The sequence below is a fragment of the Equus przewalskii genome, unplaced genomic scaffold (genome assembly GCF_037783145.1).
Source record: "Equus przewalskii isolate Varuska unplaced genomic scaffold, EquPr2 ChrUn-13, whole genome shotgun sequence".
NCBI classification, from domain to species: Eukaryota; Metazoa; Chordata; class Mammalia; order Perissodactyla; family Equidae; genus Equus; species Equus przewalskii.
In genome coordinates, this window is record NW_027228750.1 from 11,192,649 (window position 1) to 11,212,664 (window position 20,016).

Sequence of the window (20,016 nt, forward strand, 5' to 3'; positions counted from 1 at the left end):
TAGCAATTTAATTAAGTGAGAAGGCAAATTCTAACATCATGGCAGAATGTAAAGAGTGCTAGTTTGGAAATTGAACATTGAGCTGGAATCCTGCCTTGACCAATATCCAGATGGCACAGATAATTCATTTAAGCCTCAGTTGCCTTATTTGTAAAATGATGATATTGGATGAGTGCTCTTTAAATTTCCTAAAAACAGTAATTTTTACATAATTTTTTGGTTCTAAAATATGGCGGGTAACAGGGTGCCACCATGGACGTGAAAAGCCACTGCTGAGAGGACGTTAGTGAGCCTTCATTAAACATCCTTATTCCAGGAGTGTCCGAAGAAAATATCAGGTGGAGACAAAGTCATAGGGTCCCTTTTGGTTTATACAGTTATTGCTGTTATTCCTCAGGGGATCTGGAAACAACACTAATGGTGCCTAGAAAAGAATCTATAGAAAACCCAACAGCTCTCCAGAAAGAATCCCTCGGGCCGTGGAGGTAATCTTACCATCTTCACAGAGAGCTGCCTACTCTCAGACATACAGCATCATTAAACTGGTGGAGAAGATACAGTTTAATGTGATCGTGGTTAGTCTGTCCTTGAGATGGCACACAGAACTTTATCTGGCTATAAGCGACTATCTCAATAAAGAAAAAAATTAGGATTTTTACTGTCACAGAACATGTACAAGCATGTTTCACAATTTGAATAGCTAATTTCACAAATGGTCCCATGTTCTGTAATGTATTTGACATCTATACATCCCTCTTTCTCAGCATCCGGAGGATGCCGGGTGCTAGAGGAAGGCCTTATTTTAACGCGCGGGAGCTTCACAGTCTCCGATCCCCTTTCCTCAAACATGATGCTTGTAACTTTTGTTCACAACACAGTGAGGTACTAGAAAATGAACTTCCGTTTTTCTCCAGGACACTAAAGTTTCCTGCACAGAAATGAGTCAATTCAGGGATCAATAGGTCTAAGGGGCAGTGCAGTGAATTGGAAAGAGTCTGGGGTAGGAGTCAATAAATTGAGAATTCTTCTTTCTAACCTCTTCCAGTTGGTATAATGTTATGAGTGTTTGCTTTGGGAGTCAGACAGGTTTCCTGGCAGTGTTACCTTGGGCGAGTTACTCGGCAACTCTGGGCTTCAGATTCACCATTTGTAAAATGGAATTCTGTAGACCTGTGGGAACACCTCCCTCCAATTCCTTGCAGAAACTCTGTCTAACAGTCCCCGGGAAGTGGAGCAGTTAGTTGGCCATCCCCCTATTGATACTCCAAGAAGACTTCGGTGATACCCACACTATTAGTGCGGGAGTTCACATGTTTCAAGATTCATCATCGGATCTTCCAGATATGATGGCAAATCTTTGTTTAAGCCGAGAATTTCAAGAAGCCACCACATAGAGATGACAGCAAAGGTACAGACATCAGCTGAGACCTAAAAAGTGGCTTGATATTCTAAATTCACCTGAGAAGAGGTTAATACATGAAAAAAGTCAATTTGCTCAAGGTGGGCAATTGTTGTTAACAAAGATTGCTAAACTTCTTGGATTTCTTTTCTTCTAGGTAAGGGAGATTTCCCCCTCCTTCACTGGACTATTTGATTTATTCTTCAGGATTAAAGAAGCAGCTATGTCCTAATGTTCATTCAATTTTAGGATAAACACAAGGGTTTCATGAATGTGAAATGCTAGTTAACACAAATATGAAATGGATCTGTGATGAGGATACTGGGTACATGATATAACAACGTCCCGAAGGCATTTCACCTGGGACCTTAGCTTTCCTTCTGGAACATCAGCAAACAGTTCAAAATTAATGTAGCACACCATGCAATTTGCCATACAGCTACACCAGCCTGATCATTTTTTTCCCTCATTATATAAAACCTAATTAGTTAAAGGGCAATTCAAATGAAACTTTTATTTGGGGGATTTAGGAGTATTAAAGCAAAGGGAAAAACAAACAAACACTGCAGCTCTCTGGATAGCATGAACACGATTACTAATAACCCTTGGGTGGAGAAATGATTAACCTTGTTATTTTCCTCACGATCCAGGTTTCTACAGTAAATCTGTACTGAACAAAAATATTTGGATGCTGTATGGAAAACAACTTTTACAAGATCTCCAACTGGCATCAAATATTTTCAAGTATGAAAACATCTCTGGGCTTTCTCAACAGGCTGATGGATCCCTGCAGGTAGCACTTCCCTTGTTTAATAGTCTTGCCAATTAAATAAAATTAGAGATGAATTTTTAACTCTGTGATGAAGGCAGTGCTCATTAGAAGAGAAAAGAGGAGAATAGGATATTTCCCTTAAGTGAGCTATTGTTTCAAATTGAATTAAGTTGGAAAGGAGGGACAGCCAAACACCTCCACCAATCTTCTATGCTTCCTATACCATCGGATCAGTCACTTGAAAGTAATTTAAGGAAGTAATATATAGTTAAGTTCACAAAATGTTTACATCCCTCTTTTCTTTTGTTGCTATTCTAGGAAATTTTCTATTTATTTAAACATTGCAAGTTTTTTGAAATGGACCTTCTTGATGTGATCTTTCATTTCAGTGGATGGTCTGCCTTTAACCTCTGACTCATCCGTCATCTGTTTTTTTAAGTGAAAAATCATCCACACAAAGCTATTTACACATTAGGCCAATTCTTGCTGTTCTAATTACATTCTTTATAATACACTGTTTAACATAATTAGTGAAATCATTTGCTTTTCAGGAGTAAGGATCAGATAATATATGTTAGAAGGTAATGATTAGTTTATCACTATAACAAAAACACCCACAACCAAAGCAACTACTAATTTGGATCATCAGCATCAACAAATGTTCACTTGGATAAAATTGTGACTGTTTACTTGTAATACATTTTATTAAAAAAAAATGAAACCTGAATGAATTACTACCACATTAGATAAAGTAAAAACAGAGATCATAAGGCTCAAATGGCTACAGATCTATTTTGGGATTCATTAATTGCTGACGATATCATCAGTATTTTTTCAGCCATGGCCAAAGCACACCAAAATGACTGAGTGTTAAGTCAAGTACCTTTGGGATGACTGGGAAACCTATTTGCTAATAAACGGACAACAGCAGGTAGAAATGACCTTAATGGGAAATTTGTTTCAAAAACATTTTTAGCAGATGATCGGAAAGGATGATCACTCTGTCCATGCATTTGAACCTCAATACAGGCGTTGACAGTTTGAGATCTATACTGAAATCGACTAGGGCTCCAAAATCTTTAGTCACTGTGTATATAGCGTATGTATGTGAACTTATGGTTACATACATCAATAATTTACATCGATAATATACATCATTCATTTTCCTTGACATACACTTTGATGATGGGAGTCTCGTGGGTCTTACATCTGTTATAACAGCATCTTCCTATATACCTGGTGGAATTATGTTCATTGATTCATTCTTTGGGATAAAGGGAAAAGCCCTGGCAAACACTTCAGCTTAGTTACAGATCCAAGCAGCTCCCTCTTCTTTGGCTCGTACGTTGGAAACCCCATTCCTGTGCCCTCTAGAACAGGTAGTGAGTCATGTACGTGTGAATTCTTGCCCTTTGGAGAGGAAAGGAATCCACTAGTGCACACAACGAGCACCTTATGAGCCCACAAAGAAGGAACGTGCAAATGCCGTGAAAGCAGCCTAGAAGATACAGTCATGTTTGATGGTTTTATCCTGTCTCTTGACCTTAAAGCCAGGCAATAGGCAAGCTAGTCATGTGTGATGTTGGATGTCCCCTGGAAGCTCTTACATCATCCTGTTTGCTGGAGAAATCCGAGGAAAGACCTATTGCACTCCAAGCAGAACAGCCAAAGGTGTAATGAAGGTGGGGTACAAACTACTGCTTTATTTGTTAGAGGGTTTGGTTAAGTATTAGGTAATAGGAGTTAAATTTTCCTACCTTCCTGATAATAAAGGTTAGTACATTTTCCAAAGGCACAACAATGCATCCTTTCAGGTCACCACTGAATTCAAAATATAACAAAGCAAAACAAAACTGGAATTTCCCGATTCAGTGCATAAAAGGTCAACATCTGCTGATGCTCAGAGATGGGGTATGTGGTGGAGGCGGTCGAATGAGATGTCAAGTGGGCAGTACAGTCAGAGAGTCCATGCAACACACGACTGACACTCCAAACAGAAACACATCCCAACGCCAAAGAGCTACTTTCCATCCATCCATTTCTGAAACTTTTGACAGGCCAGATCACCATAGCAGCCTCAATAATCCGTCTCAGCTTGCTTCCATTTACCTCCCTTTTGCTCTAAAATGCATGTGAAATGCGATTGTCAAGGCCTGAAAGGAGCACATTGTGGGGTATACATACAGTTAGGCAAACGCCAAGGGAGATAGTAAAGCAGAAAAATTAGACTATTAGAGCTGAAGGTTTTCATTTGCAAGTTTGTAGCACTGAGGCCTTTTCAACAAGATTACAGACAGGATGCTGTAGCATCAGGCTGGTTTCTAAATGTATGTGAATACTACTTCTACTTAAGAAGCCAATTTTCATGGCATTTAAGACATCTAGTGCTTAACAAATCCATGTTTGGGTCTGTTCACAAGCTTAAGTAAACTGGGTTGATTTATAAATCGAAGGACCTGATTGTGCATTTATAAGAAGCAGGAAGTTGTTCTATGCAAATCATCAGAGTATTACTTTTTAGATGGATGTTGGTATTGCAATGCTTCAACGGCTGCAGTTTACGCTGAGATCGTCCTGCGTGGCACAGTGCCTATGGCGAAGCTGGTGAGGGATGAGACCACAGTGAAAATTCTTCTCTTCACCTACAGTGCATAATCTCGGCTTCCTCAGTACTTTATTTTGAATCACTTATTCAGCAGCTGTGCAAAGGTTTTAGCCATCAGAGAGAAAGGGTGTAATATATAAAAATATGTGAGATTCTGCTCTGAAAACTTATGGGGCACTTCAGGCTTGGTGTTGGAGTGTCATTGTTTTACATGTAAAGAGGGAGCTATGGTCTGGTTCTCCCATGATAGCTGGGAGAATGCTCTTTGCCATAGTCCTGGAGAAGTATTCCACAGAGGGCTGAAGACGGATTTCTCTTCCAATTGCTTCTATTTCTACTAAAAGCTTTCTTGCAGGGATTTCTAGTAGCCTGACTCCTAAATTCTACATCTACTTTTTATGCCCCTTCCCTATTAAACTTAAACCTAAGTAGTCAGGAAAACATGGATCACTGTATTTTAGGAGGGAGAAATGAACATATTGAATATTTTTTACCTTCATTTCTTCGGAAAGATGAATGATCACAAACCTGTCTCTTTCAGGCCTTCACACAGACTAAAGTTGAATGCATTAATAAAATTCCCTCCCCCTGGTTTCATGGCGTTTTCCTTGAGTTCTAATGAATATGTCTAAAGCATTCATTGGCATTCATTCTCTGCTTTTCTAAATTATGGTAGAAATCCATATCCAGTCCTAGGGAGAGAGATCAATTTGTTTGTTGCTTTCTAAGTATAGGTAAATAGGACTGTTTATATTTTTGCTAAATGAGCTATGGTTACCTAAGTAATTGCACCTCTGTAAAGATAGCCTTCAGTGATCAAAAGTAGACAGGAAAGCTGTGGCACTGCCATATCCACAGAGGAGTTATACACAGATAACTACTGTATCTGTGCAGAGAGCAAACACAACAATTCAATTCACCAAGAAAATACTCTCTAACATCAGAAATGGACACTGGGAAAATAGATCTGAGGAGCTGAACAACAGAGCAAAGCTAGCCTAGACTTAGTTTGGTGGTTGTTTTACTTACTACCAATACTGGAAATACTGGGGATACCTGGAGAGAAAGAAAACAATAAAGAAGAGCTGTTAGACATTTATCAGTACATGACATCTTTAACTTAATACAAAAACCTGAGAAACTTAACACTTGATAACATTCAGATCACAAAGAAACAAGCACAGAAAAAAACCAAACTATATATCCACCCATCGAAACCATTTTGCTTTCATTCTAGAACTCCTGAACTCATCAGAGTTGGGAAATGAATGCTGCACTTCAACAGCTGGTTCAAGACAGCTTCATAACATCAATCATTTTCTGCTTGCCTATGAGGTTAATTAACATTTGTAAGTGGTTCAAAATAGATACTAACTTAGTCTTATGTTCTGGGCACCGAGTGCCAAATATACACTGTGTGGACCTGTACGAGTGGATCCACATATGAAATAGATCTCTTTAAATATGCTATGAGATGCATGTGTTAGCTGTTGAGAGTCATTTGGCACTTTATTTGATTAATTTCACATAACTATCACTTTTAGTCCTCTTTTACTCGTCAGACATGTGGATTAAACTCTAATAGAAACTTAATTGAGCAGAATAATTAAAGAATACACCAGGTTGTTCATATTGATCATGGACTTCATTGATTTTTCAGATTCTATTTTAATTTACAAATTGTGCTAAGGTGGTGGAACCATTTTAGAATGCAACTTGACTTGGTATAAATATGGACAGGAATTTAGCCTGTACTCAGATGAAAACTCTTAGCCACGATCAGGGAGCCAGGATGCCTGGGTATCCAGACAGTGTGACCTTGGGGCAAGCTGCTTATGCTCTCAGTGGCTCAGTTTTCTACCTCTGAGGGTTGTTGCAAGGATTACACAAATTAATATATGTAACACGCTCAAAGCATTGCTTGGCTGGTAGTATGTGCTATATCTGTCTTTGCTATGATTACTATTATTGATACGGTTGGTTCATCAAGCAAGCAACAGCATGATAGATATTGCTAATTAAAAGTCAGAGATTTATATTTACTCCTCTGCTCCATGGGTAGTGGTGTGGGTGAGAGCATGGGATGGGAATCCGCCAGAATTGAGTAAGAGTCCTGCTTTGCAACTGGCTAGTGGGGCGACTTCAGGTAAGTTTCCAACCTCTTTATGCCTGTTTCCTCATCTGAAAAGGGGCCAATAATTTCTACCACTTCAGGCTACTGTGAGGATTGAATGAGAGAATCCATAAAAACGTCTAACACATGGTACATAGACAATAAATGATAGCTGTTAATGAGCTGCTCAGACTTATTCTCCACATCGTTGAAGTGGACTAACAGGTGGTAAATGTAGGAATCATTAAACTTCTATTTTAGTGTTTATCTTTGAACAACTGACCTCTGCTTATTTTAACTAATTGTTGCAGCTTACTCAGAGATTTCTAGCTTTATATGCTTTCAAACCAAGAGCTATTTCCCCATTTCTTAATAGGGAGCGGAGGAGGAATTAAAGCTTACCATGATTTTTAAAAAACCTTGGAAGGAATGAAATCTTATTTGCAGTTATTAGATACATTCAAAACCTCTTAATTTTAAATGCACAGAGTTTATGGTGCTTCAGCTTAATCACTGATCACTGATCAACCAAAACTGGAAACCTAAATTTCCATTTCCATGTTTTAACTCTGTCCTGTGAACTGAATTTCAAGCCGAACGCGATTTCCACAAAGGACTGCTGAATTCCTGACCTGACACTTCAGAAGACCACCTTTGCCATGGCGTGAGAGTGACTTGGTACTGAATCTTTATTATTTTTTTTCCTTTGAAAGTCCCCTGTTGAGGGAGGTACAATGGCAGCATCATAATTTTAGTATCAATTACAGGAGCTCCAAATTTCCCCACGCTGGAAAATCCTGCTCCACTGCAAGGAACTGCTTGCCTTTGGGAACCCGTCAAAGAGAATGGAAGTTAGGAGGCAGGAAGAGACTTTTCATCTGTTTTCAAACTTCCAGGGAATTAGAGGGCCATGCATAATACAAGGCGAAGTTCTCAGGGTGTTTGGCCAGACACAGTGGAGAGCAAACTTGCAAGACTTTTTGGTGCGGTACTTGCTGCAGCTGACTACTTTAGAAAGATGCAGAAATGTTTCCATTCCTTTGGGGAGGCCAGGACAAGGGACAAACGTTCACTGCAGCTATACGAACCTCACCGAGCAAGGCCATTATGAGATCCCATTTTCCTCATGAAGATATTTTCTTTTACCTAACATTTGGATGCTTAAAATTTAGGCTCTCCCTCATTTTGTGGCTTACAATTTTTTGAGGTTCTGCCAGGTGAGTCACTTTCTATTCCATTGCTGTAAAATAGGAATTGCTTAGAAAAGATTTTTAAACTGCTCATTGGAATAAACATTTTTGAGGTTGAAAATATCTGAACACCAAAGGATGTCCATTTTCATTTGTTATTTTTTTCCTAATGTTTCTTATTGCAATTTCCAAACACCTTGCATTTGGTTCTCTACAGACAAGTAAAGAATTTAATAAACCCATTATGTCCATTAAAAAGGCTATGAGTAAGTCATGAGAAATCTCTCAAATGCTTAAGGAAGTAAGACAGGAAGGTAACAATTCATTTCATGAAAGACAGGTTTCTCTCGAGTCTGTAAGAAACGAATCCAATTCCAATGAATGCAATTCCATTTAACAACAGGGACAGTGCCCAAAAGCCCCAGGAATGAGAGTCAGATTATGTTCAGGAAAATTGTCTGGGCACATGTTGGCAGTTTTTAAAAATTCCCTGTGAAGTGACAACTATTTTGTAAAGAATATTTTTACCTTTAAAGTTGAGTGCAGAAGTTATTTCTTCCCTTCCCTCTCCATTTCCCTCATGCGAATTAGCCACTCTCTTCTTTGTGATGGCACACCTCTTTGTCCAGGCCTCCACGAGCAACTTAGCAACTTATTTTTATGATTGTTCGTGTGTTTGTCTGAGAGTTCTAAGGGGACAAGCACCATGTCTTGTCCCTTCTGTCTCTTTAGTATCTACCCTGGACAATGCCCAGTACAGAAGAGTTGCTCCATGTATATTTGAGGAAAACTTTATCCCCTGTTTCCAAGAAGGTTTCTATCATAGAGAAAACATCACTTTTGGTCATAAGATGATCTTGTCGCCTATAAAATGTTCCACTTAGACATTTCTCAGAATTCAGTATTAATAAACATTTCTGTTCTCTTTGAATATTTCCTCCATTCTGGTAGTGAGAGCTATAAGATATACAGATGCCTCTCACCACTTTGCCTTCCAGGAAATGCAGAGGCTCAGAGTTCAGCGTGATGCTCAACTGGGTAAACATTTAATGTTTGGCTCATTTTTTTCTATTCTTTTTTTCACATCTTCCTTTTAGATTCCTATCTAGATACTCTTATTTGTATTTGTCTTTTTTCCTAAGCCACCCAGGGGCAAATGCAGATTTTCTTGGGCCTAAAACATACACAAATCTGAGAGCTCTCTTTAAGAGCTAGAATATCAACATTAAAATATAAGACTAGCTATGAAATAGATTTTTTTTTTTTAATTTAGAAAGAGTTGAGTGAGGGACTCTGAAATATAAGCTTCATTAGTTTAAATCCACCTTGGAAACAACCTCAAAAATACTTAGGAAAGATAAATAGAGGATGAGTAGATAGAAAGGAAGGAAGATAACCAGATAAACTAATTCAGAAATAGTAATAAAAAATTGAGAGCTGAGAGTTAAGAAATAATCTTATTCAGCCCTTCCATTTTACAGAAGAGGAAATTGAAGGCACAAAGAGAAGCAAGCGCCTTGTCCAGGTTGGCCTCTTTTTAGCACGTAATTCCTAATCCCTGTCTACTGAGACCTTGCTAAACTTGCACTGAGGAAATGAGGCACAGGCATGCATGAGCTTTAAGCGAAGGTTCTGCAGTACATGATATACGGTTTTAGTGCTGTTGCTTCTTCTGGAATAGAAATGCCCCTTCAGTTGGAGACACACATACACGTTGAGTAAGCCCAAGGGCTCCGTGTATCAGAAGAAGAAGGGGCTCAGCTTGTAGGCACTTGTGCAGTTACTCCCTCCTCAACCAGCCCTCCCCACTCAAATACTTATTTTAATGTTTGTTTTAAAGGAATTTTGCTGCAATTAGGGGGATGAGAACCTAGTAGAATTACGTAATGTGTTATTTTCTTCTTCTTCTTTTTTTCCCTCAATTTTACTAATCCTACCATCAAGAAAAAGGCTAAGGGGGACATAGTTAGGCTTAAGGAAGTCAGCATGACGGAGATCTCGAAAATAAACACTGATCTTCCAAAGCAGACTAATGCAGTGCTAAAGCTGTAACTCCTTTTGAGAATCAATGGAAAGTTCAGTAGCTTTTCATGAAGAGGGAAGCAGAAGAGACAAGGATTTGAAGTGCTTCAAACTGATAGGAAGTTTTACCACTATCGTGATAGACGGTTTGAAAAGAACCAATCAAGTAGGTGACTAGTTCTTCTAGTCAGGCTGCAGCCATTTGAGGCTCTGAATCCAAAAAGCCCAGTTGAAAGAGAGGTAGGTGATGAGTAAGAAAACCTTCTTCAGCCTCATTTGCATTCCAGAAGAATTACTTCCAACATCCTCACAGTCCTGGCCCCTGGTCCAAACTGCTGTTGATAGGAGGGAGGTACGGTGAGTGAGTCGTCTCCCAGGAACTTGGAAGTGAAGGAAGTAAGATTGCCTTCACAGAATCACACTGTGAAATCAGCATATAAACGAGCCACGCAGAGATAGCTAAAGTCATCTACAGCAACAGAAGGGCTCTGGGACCTGAGTGTACGTGACAGAGTTGACAGAGGTGACATTAACTTGACTTAGCGTATTTACATTATCTGAAGAATGGAAGAATGGCAAATTGGAAGGTAGAAGCCCAGAAAGAGGAAGATCCTGAGGCATACGGTGGCAGTGCTGTCCTAGCTTTGTCAGGAAGAGGGAGGGGTAACCTGTAAGCTTTCAGATCTTCAGTGTTCTGGTGGCATTAGGGAGGCTGACCCTGTGACAGGATGGATGTGTCAGGATGTTTCAGCCGGATGTTATTAGCATCCGAGTCATTTAAATTTCCTGATCCCGTGCTCACAAAGCAACTTTCTGATTATTATCTGGCTCTGCAAGGAGACTTAATTACAGGGGAGAGAATACACTGGTCTTAAGGACTTGAATATTTTGAACACCGCAACAGTTATGTCGTATTGTGAATGAATAAACTGGCGTTTGGACACAAGATATCCCCCTATACGGCTGCTATCTCCAACGGAACAATTTGCTGATAAGGCTGGGATGGGTCCACATGCTAGATCTCAGTGAAATTATAATGAAAATAGCAGCTAACTTCACTTTGTGCTATGTGCCTGCCACAGTTCTAAATGCCTTACTTGTATTAATTAATTTAATTTTTATGACAATCCTATGAGGTCAATGCTTAGGGTTATTTTACAGATGAGGGAAACGCAGACACAAAGAGCTTGCCCAAGGTCATCTCAGTCATTGGGAAGGAAACTGAGATTTGAACTGGAAGTCCAGGTTCCAGAGTTTGAGCCTTTAACACCTTCTCTATACTATCTCTCAATTTTTTGCAGGCTCCAATCTCTTATCTCCAATGCTCAAATAAAAAAGACACTGAAAACTGAATGTTTTTTTCCCCCCAACATTTACCTGCAGCACAACCTAATGTGATTTGAAATAATTTGGTGGGAAAACCTGGCTTGGAAGGAATACGAGGTCTTCCCTTACCCATTTGGTGAGAATATTCATAGGTTTGCTGCAGAAATATTAAAATCTTTGATGAGGTGGTGCCACATGATATTCTGCTGTGGGTATTGTATATGATATATGTTCACTGTATTACCTTTTAAAATCCTAAAAATTCTGAATTCTAAATCATATTGGTCCCATGAGCTTCAGACAAGAAACTGTGGACTGGTGGTTGTACATGAATAACTTGATACTCTGATTTCATTTATGGGGTCTACAGCTTGGTTCATATACATAAGGCACTGAAAGGAAGATCCTCCTTATTGGGCTGATAGAATCAGGGTTCTGAGCTTGAAAGGCTGGTGGTCAGAGCCTGATGATGGTCAAGTCACCGAGGCCATGAAAGCTACTTGGGGAGGCCTGTGAAAACCAGCCTGCCATTGTGCCATCTTTAGATGGCTGGATGCGCCATGAGCACCCATGGAAAAAAAGTGAGTCTTTTTCTTATCATATTTCCTCCAAGATCTCAGCTGGCCTCTTCCTATAGGAGACCAGAGGCTCTTGTGTTAGAGCTGCTGTGCTGTGAAAGCCATTTAATCCAGGAGACTTGGGAAGATCAATCTGAGGCCAATGACTTACATGCGCATTACAGGATTATTTAGGCTTACTTATTCATTCATCAAAAAATTAATTCCACAAAAATTTATAAAGGCCAAGAATAAAATATGGTTCCTTTCTTAAATTGCTAAGAATTGCTTAAATTTTAGCTCCTGAAGTCAGCTAGACCTGAGTTTAAATCTTGCTCTGTCACACATTTTTTGTGGGAACTTGGGGCAACTTACTTATTAACCTTTATGAGCCTATGTTTCCTAATCTGTAAAATGGGCATAAAAATAGTATATACCCCACAGGGATATTGTGAGGACTTAATGCAATAAAGCACACAAAGCACTTCACAAAACATAAAAGCTATGGTTAGCTTAATAAATAGTAGCTATTGTTATTATTATTATTATTATTTTTGTTACAGATAGTCAACCAATTGTAAGTCTACACACATTATCAAGAATCTAGAGAGAAAGAGCAATTGATTTTGCATGAGAGATTCTAGGTAGACTGCACTGAGGAGTAGGCATTGACGGGCAATCTTGAAAAATGAGCAGAATTTCAATAGAGAGTGAAGACAAAGGTGATTTTGGGGAAAGGAATAAATTCAGTATCTAGCATGTTGACTTTGAGATCTTTACGGACAGCTGGAGAAATCAGTCTGGATTTATTAGAAAGATTCAGGCTAGAGTTGGTTGATTACTATTAAACCAATAATACGAAGAACTAAAACCACAGGAATAAATTGGAATGCCAAGGAAAAAACTGTCGACTGAGAAGAGGCAGGGGTGGGGAGCATGAAAATTTAAAGCAAGGGCAGAAGGGGAATGTTTGAAGGCAAAGAAGTAGCAAAGAGATCTAGGAAGACAAGCAGGAGAGAGCAAATTTAGAGAAGACTGACTTGTCCAAACAAATGTCAAAATGGAGCCTAAACCCCATTGAAGGACAGAGGAAGTCACTGAACTTTAACCTAAGAAGCATCTAGTACAATGTGCAGTCCTTGGAGTCAAGATATACCTGGGCTCATATCCTCCTTCCTACCCTTTCCAGCTGTGTAAAACTTAAACAAGATGCTTTCCATCAGTAGTCATAAGATTCCACATCAGTAAAATGAAAAGAGTAGCATCTACCTTATAAGATTGTTGTGAGTTAAGAATGAACTAATGCATGTTAAAGCATTTAGGAAATTGTCTGGATAATGACACACATGTGTAGACCTGGGGATATATAAATTGGTCAATGCAAACTTAATACCAGAGAAAATAATAGAACAATCATCAAATTACTTTTCATCACTCAGAGGAGACCTACATATTGTGCAACAATTCAAGCTGGATTTCTGAACAAACAAATAATGGCAACGTCAGATCAATTTAATTTTCTTTCTTTGAAGAATATTAGACCATGTACGTAAGACGAAAGTGAAAGATTGAATATGGCTGAACTAGCTGGGCTTTCTATCTGTCTCCATGAAATTTCTGTCACTAGGGTGAAGAAATTGGTTAGAGCAGCATGTCCCCAAGAGTGTTTTATAGAAAGTTATTAAGTGTTCCATGAACAATTAAGTTTGGGAAACACAAGATAAAATAGGTTACTTTACTACAGGATTTTCAAATGTTTGAAATAAGGTAACAAGACTCTCTAAGAGTCAGTATAGTGTAAAACATTTTCCAAACTTATTTGGCCATGGAATTCCTCTAAGGGTCATAGAGCACAGTTAGGGGAGCAGAAGTGTAGATGTAGATGGAGTTACAGGTCCTAAAGGTTGATTACTAAGTTTTCAGCATCTATTTGTAGAAAAATATTCTGTGCTAGTTCACAGGGATCAGAATTTAAAGAGGTGTTACTTAATAGATATATATATATGGCTTTAAAGGACCAAAAAACCCCCCTGGGTCGTGAATAAAAAGCATGATGAGGGGCTGGCCCCGTGGCCGAGTGGTTAAGTTCACGCGCTCTGCTGCAGGTGGCCCAGTGTTTCGTTGGTTCGAATCCTGGGCGCGGACATGGCACTGCTCATCAGACCACGCTGAGGCAGCGTCTCACATGCCACAACTAGAAGAACCCACAGCGAAGAATACACAACTATGTACCGGGGGGCTTTGGGGAGAAAAAGGAAAAAAAAATAAAATCTTTAAAAAAAAAAAAAAAAGCATGATGAATAAAAATATCATCATAAGAGTTATTACTTCTGCCTCTGTCAAGTCTACTGTAGCGAAAAGCATAGGGAAATGTGATGTGTCTCACAGATTGGGGTGGCTATTTTAGAGTGTTGGGGCTCTGTATTCTTCTCTCCTGGTTCTACATGCTCCATACAAAAGTAGCCTTTGAGTTGCTCCAGAATTCAGGACTTCCAAAGCCATATGATTCCCAGCAACGTCCCAGTTTAGGGTACCTCTGAGTGATGGGCTGAGGTCTTTGAAGGCGGATCTTATAATTTCCTGGTTTAATGAAGGTCTCTTAGTTCTTTTGCTAAGAGTGGGCTGGAACTGACCTTCTGATTCAAAAATTATCTTGGCTGCTTGAGATTCTGCTAAATCCAAAGAATATTTAATACAGGTGGCATTTATAGGCCAGGGAGAAATTGATGCTGAGGGATCAGGGGCTGCAGCCATTCCTTTTTTACTTCTTAGGTTTTGTCATCTTGTGTTAGCATACAGCATATCCTAAGTGTCCCTCTTAAATAACTGACTTGTAATGCACCAGCTAGAGTCATGCATGAGTGTGTGTGCGCATGTGTGTAAGAAAACGCCAATATGAAATGAAAATGCTAACAGTGCTGGAAGTCCTGTGCTTGGCTTGAATTTCCACACGAAAAAATTAAGAGAAATTCCAGAGCAAGCAATCAGGTAAGAGACATGGAAAATTTATCACATGAAAAATGGAGTTGATGATGATAACCTGGAGAAGAAAAGAAACTGGGGTCAATATAGACCTTTTACCACTTAAAAAGAAAAAAATGGTTGAAATCAGGAGACACTTAATATTAAGAAATTACTTTTATAATAATCAAAAGTGTCCAATAATGGACAAGTCTGCCTTAAGAAAAAAAAGCCTAAAAATAAAATTATTTTTGAACACTTATTTTGTGACAGGTGTTATGCTAAACACATCACATGCATTAGCTTATTCAGTTCTCTCAAAATCCCTATGAGCTAAAAACTGTTACTATCCTCACGTTACAGACAGGAAACTGAGTGTTGGAGAGGTTACTTAACTTATTCAAAGTCACTTAGAGACTGAATGGATGACCTGGCATTTGATCCTGGAAGCCGTGCACTAAACCACCAAATTGCTTACTTTCATCCTTGGATGTTTTAAAGCACAGCATGGTGTGTCAGAGATTTAGTTTAAGGGGTCTTTCCATTGCAAGACTGGACCATTGCAGATAACCTCTAAAACTGTTTGTTTAATTTCTGCCATACTGAGGACTAAAACATTGAATTGAACCTCCTTGGCCATTGTGTCCATCTGTCACTTTCCTATTTTTTTTGGTGAGGGAGATTGTCCCTAAGCTAACATCTGTTGCCAATCTTCCTCTTTTTGCTTGAAGGAGAATGTCCCTGAGCTAACATCTGTGCCAATCTTCCTCCATTTTGTATACGGGACACTGCCACAGCATGGCTTGATGAGCTATGTGTAGGTCTGTGCCCTGGAGTGGAACCAGTGAACCTCCGTCCACCGAAGCAGAGCGCATGAACTTAACCACTACGCCACCAGGCTGGCCCCAATCACTTTCCTATTTTTTTTTTTTTTAAAGATTTTATTTTTTCCTTTTTCTCCCCAAAGCTCCCCGGTACATAGTTGTGTATTCTTCGTTGTGGGTTCTTCTAGTTGTGGCATGTGAGACGCTGCCTCAGTGTGGTCTGATGAGCAGTGCCATGTCCGCGCCCAGGATTCGAACTAACGAAACACTGGGCCGCCTGCAGCGGAGCGCGCGAACTTAACCACTCAGCCACGGGGCCAGCCCCAATCACTTTCCTATTTTAACAGAGATGTGGAAAAGTCTAAAAGTCTAGAGAAGGCAGTAAAACACTAAAGCATGGATAGACAATGGAACCTACAAGGAAAACTGAAAGAGGTACATTCCTTTGGCCCAGGAGTGATCTACAATATGCAAAAGGCTCGGGGTTTATGAGTCGTTTCTACAGAGAATATAACTAAAAATCCATTTCAGTGAAAAAGTTCGGCTGGCATCACAAGGTCTTCCCAGTGAAAATGTCTTGAAATAAACAAGACTTGGAAGCACAGTCATGGGTAGAATAAGAACAGGGCCATGTTAGAATAGAAGCCAGAGCCATCAACAGCAGTCCAGCGAGCCTCCTTTCTGGTAGGCATGACAAGCCCTGTGGATGAGCCAGAATGCCAGCAGGTGTTTGCGAACTTCGCTCTCTTCCATCCTGTCCCACTAAAGAAGGAGCAGACGCTGAAAATGAAATTTTAATTTTGGGAAACCTTTAAACTAAATTTGACAACTCTGGTGACAGGGATTCTTAGGTAGCCAGTCACAGGGTATCGCAACAAATAACCTCATGAGATTCCTTCTGAAATGATGTGTCTATGACCCCCAACAATCGAAGAAAGGCCATAGAGACTCCATTAACAAAATTGCCTTGAAAAACCAACGTTTCTGCTCTACAGAGCTTTAATGTATTAATTTTAGGAGTTAGACTGTCAGTTTTTTCTTTAACACAGAAACTGAGTATCCTTACAAAGAAGGATTTTTTTTTTATCCTTTTGAAGGATGATTTTTTTTTCTTCTTCATAGAAACTTTATCATAATTTCATGCCCCTACACTTCATGGCTTGTTAGTCAGTCCATTACTCTTACATTTAACTTGATAAGCTCCTGGTTCTTGTGATATTAGTTTTTAGGTTTTGGCTTCTCACAGCTGCTGCTCTGAAGTGCCTGATAACATTCTTAGCCTTGCACGGAGCCAGTGGCTTCTCAAGTTCTCGTTCTCCCACTGCTCGACATCCTGCTGCTTCCGTTGCTCCTCACTTGAATGGGTCTACCCTCAACCTTTTTCTGCTTTTGAAAGAGGACAAACCTTGCGCTTTTGCAAGTGGCTAATGGGTCCATCCATGGAATCGGGCAGTTTATTCTGGAAGTAATTGCTTCTCTCCTTGAGCGTGTCAGAGCATGTTTTCCTATGGATGTTCAGAGAGATCAGTGAGACGCACACATGAGTGTTAATGGGGCATCTCTCATGGTTTGCAAACACGGATAATGCCTGTGCTCTTTCCATACACACACAAATATCCCTTTTCTTAATGTGGTACCCTCAGGCCTACAGTCATGCTCATTATCTAAAGGCCTGTACTGACAGGATCCATGCCAGGCATGACCTCAACTGCTGGAAATTGGAAAAAGCCAGTCCTTTCACTGGGCAAAGTTAGGCTGTAGTGGAGGTTGGAGATGGAAGCATATTCTGGACAAAGCATCTCTCAGGTTACCCAGTATGGGAAATGAGATTGTAAACATTTAGAGAATTTCTGGAAATTGTTTATGGTTAAAATTAAGTTAGAATTGGGAGTTTTAAATGCCTTTTATAGGAAATTAATTTGGGGCAGGAAAAAAGGCACCTCCTGTTTCATCCACTTAGAAAAAATTTCTCCTGTCATTTCCTACCACATTTGATGTGAATTTTGGAAGACTGAATTTAACAGATGACCTAAGTGCTAAAATGTGCTTGTAAGTGGTAAAATAGGGACTAAAGCTTTAGCTGCATTTTTGAAGAGGAATGGTAATACAACAGGTAAGAGGAGTAAAAGCACAAATGCAAGTGAAATTAAGAGGAACTATCAGCTCATCGTGCACAAAATATGGTGTTACCGAGCAGTTACTCACAGGTATTTGCAGTGCCTTTGGGGATGGGGAGATACGAGCCTGGACTCCAAGGTCGGCCCTGATAATTCTTCTTGCATTTCCCACAGTCTGGACCTGTAGTGTTGTGCTCACATTCACAGGTCAATTTGCTGTTGTCATACACACACACAGTGGCATGGAGATTACACTTGCACCTAGGCAGAGGAGAGACAAGAGTTCGTTGTAAGTCAAGTTGGTCTCAGTGATCATTGAGGCTTTACTCCATCTATCTCTCTGGGTTGTGGCTCACACTCTGCAGTGCTTCAGTGCTACACAGAGGCTCTTGGGAAACTGAGATTTGCAGGCCCCGCCCTCAGAATCTTTTCAACACGGGCTCTTGGGAGGATGGGTGGTGGGGGTGGTTACCATGCAGCCTGTTCTCACACCACACTGAGGAATCCTAATACTAGTCAGTCAACTCAGTGGGGTACCTGAAGCTCCCACGAGACAAGTGTACTCTGAAATTAAGGGTTTCCCAACAGATATCCAAAATATTGCCACTAGTGATAGGTCTTTCTGTGATATTATCAAATCTGGGACAATTCCATTTTGGGTTCCATGAACAATGTTATCTTCTGTTTTCCCTTAAATCAGAAGGAAAATTCTTATTTGCTTAAAAAGAAAGATAACTTTTAAGACAGTAGGCTATTCAGACTTATTCTTATAGATCCCAAGAGGTTATAAACAGGCATTCTCATTCTAAGCTCTGAAATGACATTTCCTTAGATCGGGAGACTTTTTCCACCAAGTCGTCTAACCAACCCAAGTAGTCTTCAGACTTCCCACTCACGGCACAAAAGGTGATCCCAAAGGTCTCTCAAAAATGGGTCAAATGACTCAGATAAAAGATGCGTAGAATGCTAGAAAATAAAAACCTGTGTGTGGCAGGGGTTTGAAGTCATTAGCAAAGGCCTTTGGTGCCCATGAATAAAGATGTGATGCCTGAGAGGCAACAATGGAATATGCAATTTCCACAAAAATACATTCCTATATCTGAAGTCTTGGATTGTAAAATTGAAAAGACCAATGTGATAGTTGTTGAGGCAGCAGCTTACAAATTGTAACACATCAAGCACGGGCTGCATCCTTTGGAAAAGTAAAAGCTAGGTTGAAAGAATGACCATGACCAGAGGTCAGAACAACGTATGTGGGAAGAGATGTGTCCACTCAAAGGAGAGAACCCAGTCTCCCAGGCTGGGGAATAAAGGACCAAGGTCTGTCAGAGTCAGAACACGAAAATGTTATATGGATGTGTGGGTGCACGTGCGTGTGTGCATGTGTGTGTTTCTAAATGAACCTGGCCTCTTCCAGGAACTAGGACAAAAAAATAGAAAGCCAAGTTTCACAAAAACAAAGAAATATTGTGGTGTTTTACATTTGTTTTCTTTTGTGGTAGATGTCATGAATTGGGGAAAGTAACAATACTCTTTCTTAGGTAGGAAAATAAGTTTCTTTAACAATTGATGTTGGTTTCTGTAATGTCTATAAGCAACATCTGAGTTTCCCTTTTGTGCATCAGTGATCTGCTTGGAACACTGACCCATACTTATGGCGAGGAAGCAGAGGGATGGCTAAGACTATTACTGAGAGCTGCTGGACTCTCTTCTAACTAAAAGGTTTAGCCCCTAAAACAATGCACCCCTCAAGCCTCCCTGGGTAAGGCAAAGCCTCAGCTTCCTCAGGGGTCTACCACACTTTGTAATACTTGTAGATACACTCTGCCCTCTATATAGTTATAAATTGTAATAAGCTGCAAAGCTACTATTTAAACAATACACATTCAACTTAGATAAACAGAATCTTTAAAAATTAACACTTGTACAATCTCTTAAAAAGATAGGAGAAAACATAACTCACTTAATTGAAATAGACAGTGTTTAATTTATGAGCTGGGTCTTATAACAATCTCCTATATGCAAGGAGTTACTTATGCTAAGTTGCTTATGAAAGGATCTTTCTCCTTTCCCAACATTAGCACCTTTATTTAGGGGTGTGTTTATATATGGAAGATGTTTGAACCTAAG

The 20,016-nt window shown here is 39.7% G+C and overlaps 1 protein-coding gene across 14 annotated transcripts in view; it reads right to left on the reverse strand.

The window, feature by feature from the left end:
* The window catches only part of NTNG1 (netrin G1), a 310,561-nt gene that overhangs the window by 65,871 nt on the left and 224,674 nt on the right, over nt 1-20,016 (reverse strand). For all 14 annotated transcript variants that reach the window (XM_070608051.1, XM_070608041.1, XM_070608044.1 and 11 more), the window contains exons 4-5: nt 17,975-18,147; nt 5,806-5,832 (exon numbers count right to left, since the gene is read on the reverse strand). In XM_070608051.1, the coding sequence (XP_070464152.1) occupies nt 5,806-5,832; nt 17,975-18,147 (200 nt within the window). The remainder of the gene's footprint in view (nt 1-5,805; nt 5,833-17,974; nt 18,148-20,016) is intronic.